This window comes from Xylocopa sonorina, chromosome 18 (assembly GCF_050948175.1).
Source record: "Xylocopa sonorina isolate GNS202 chromosome 18, iyXylSono1_principal, whole genome shotgun sequence".
Classification (NCBI taxonomy): Eukaryota; Metazoa; Arthropoda; class Insecta; order Hymenoptera; family Apidae; genus Xylocopa; species Xylocopa sonorina.
In genome coordinates, this window is record NC_135210.1 from 842,474 (window position 1) to 845,041 (window position 2,568).

The window sequence follows — 2,568 nt, forward strand, 5'->3', positions numbered from 1 at the left end:
GTGTTCGCGTGAAGCACGAGGTTCCAAAAGTAAATGAGCCAAGTCGCTGCTGCGTGTGCCCGCGCAACGGCTGCCGGTACCTTCGCGAACATTCTAATCCCGGAATGGATCGGCAGCGCCGCCGCGCAGGCACCGCGAGTAGCGCACTCGCCACACTACTCCCCTGCGGGAAATTTTAGCCAGCATGAAAATGGTCTAGGAAATGTACATATCTACCAGAACGAGTTATGGTAGACGTCGGCTACTGTTGCGTAGCGGAAGAATTAGTCGGTCGATCAGTTGACATCTTAATACGCGCAGACTATGCTGTTACAGTGTACTGAGGCAATCCAGAGTCGTTGACATGTTCATTAGCAATGACATACGCAGATTTGATACGATCTAAGCTGATGATGTCCTCATAGCTTCGGTGTACTGTGATCGTTTTGTCAGTTCGGCGCACTACTGGATAGGGTCCAGAGTAAGGTAGTTGTAGTGCAGCTCAAACGCTATCACCTCCTTCCATGACGTGGCGTATGGTACGGGTGTCCTCAACATGGAACGTAGTCGGAATACCATGACGAGATCCAGGTTGTGGACGTAATTTAGCCATGATTCTGCGTAGCCGAATAATGAATTGATATGTGTCCGCAGTCGAAGAGGTTCTCCGTAGACCATTTTTGCGGAAGATGCCAGCACATCATTTTCTACGCCGTGCGAAGACCAAGTAATACAAGTGGTAGAACATCCGTCCAAGATTCTCCACCGTGGCATATAAGCGCTGGCTTGAGTGTACGATGAGAACGCTCTGCTATGCCGTTATAGCATGGATGATATGCGGTGGTCGAGAATTGACGGAACCTCACAAGCCTCCCAAGCTCGCGGAAAATGTGAACCTCAAACTAGCGACCGCGATCCACAATGATTCGCTGCGGGACACCAAATCGGGACAAATCGTCCATCCGACGAGCATGGCCTTGACGATGGTCTCAGCAGTGATGCTTGTCATCGGAAAAACTTCCAACCAGCATGTACATTTATCCGTAGCGGTGAGACAGTACCTGTAACTGTCTGAAACAGGCAATGGGCCAATAATATCGACATAGATGTGAGCAAATCGTGCTGTGGAGAAGAGAAATCGCCAAACGGTGTGCGTGTATGTCGAGTGATTTTTTAACATTGACAAGGCATGCAAGCGCGAATCCATGCACGACAGTCTTTGCGCATACGTGACCACACGAAACGTTGGGCGATCAACTTGGTTTTGACATTGGCTCCCGGGTGACTCAATAAGTGTCAAACTTTGAAGATTTTTCGGCATAAAAGTTGAGTAACGAATAGACGCGAGCGTTCCTGTAAGACATCGCAACACATAGGGACATCAACGTCAGGTAGTCGCACGTTTTGAAGTTGCAGTGCAGAACTGTTGCATCGCAGTGTCTGTACCTCATTGCGCTCACGTTGGGAAGCAGCGAGGGCCAACAGGTCCACCGGAGTAGTTACCGCGTTGGTACTTGGGAATATGTCTGCAACGACATTGTCGTGGCCACTGATGTGTCAAATGTCCGTAGTGTATTGTGCGATGAGGTCCAATCATTTCCATCGGCGGGACGGGACGTACTCAGCACCTTGACGAAAGGTGTAGATCAGTGGCTTGTGGTCAGTGTAAATGACGAAGTGGCAACCTTCAAGCATAAAGGCAAAATGACGTACTGACCTGTAAATCGCAAAAAGTTCACGCTCATATGGCGCCCAAAGATGTTCCTACTCGGAGAGCATCATTGAGAAGAAAGCTAGGGGTTGCCAGTGCCCATTATTGAAGTGCTAGACTACGTCTCCAATCTGGTAATCCGGTGCATCCGTGAAGAGTGCAAGCTGAGCAGATGGATGCGGGTGAGGCAATAAAGCTTGCGCGAAAAAGTGCAGTTTTGTAAGCCTCAAATTCAGTTCTGCGTAGCTCTGTAATATCCACCGGCTAAGAACCTGCAAACATGGATGAGGATAGGGCGGCTTCTAGAGGGGCCTGTAGTGTCGCCGCGTCAACAAGGAATCGGCGGTAGAAGTTGTACATTCCCAAGAACCGACGAAGTTATCTAACTGTTGTGGGCAAGGAATAGTTGATGATGGCCTCTACCTTATTCGTTAGCGGGCGAACACCAGCGGCAGATACCATATGACCCATGAAGATAACCTCTTCCTGTCTCAGCACACACTTGGCGGGGTTGACTACAATGCCATGGTCAGCAAGGCGTTGAAACAGCTGACGATGGTGTTCTAGATGCTGTTGCGGATTTGAAAGGTAGACTAGAATGTCGTCAATGTGACACACTACAAAGTCAAGTCCACGCAGAATATTATCCATAAACCTCTGAAACGTCTAACCGGCCAAATTAGCTGTAATGTGTAAAGTGTTTCTTACTGGATAACGGTCTGGCACAGTACGCGCGTACAGGGCTCTGTAGTCACCACACGTACGCCAACTGTCATTCTTTTCTCTGACCATGTGCAGTGGTGAACTCCACGAGCTCTCGAATGGGCGCGCAATCCCAATACGTACAAGGATTTCAAATTCTGTTCAAGCAGCACGCT

At 49.2% G+C, this 2,568-nt stretch overlaps 1 protein-coding gene across 1 annotated transcript; it reads right to left on the minus strand.

The window, feature by feature from the left end:
* Window positions 1–381: 381 nt before the first annotated feature.
* LOC143431629 (uncharacterized) lies at window positions 382–1,674 on the minus strand. Its single transcript, XM_076908526.1, has 5 exons — window positions 1,601–1,674; window positions 1,440–1,528; window positions 846–1,332; window positions 496–790; window positions 382–441 (listed from the first exon to the last, which is right to left on the minus strand). The coding sequence occupies exons 1-5, from the start codon at window positions 1,672–1,674 to the stop codon at window positions 382–384; spliced, it is 1,005 nt and encodes a 334-aa protein (XP_076764641.1).
* Window positions 1,675–2,568: the final 894 nt, after the last annotated feature.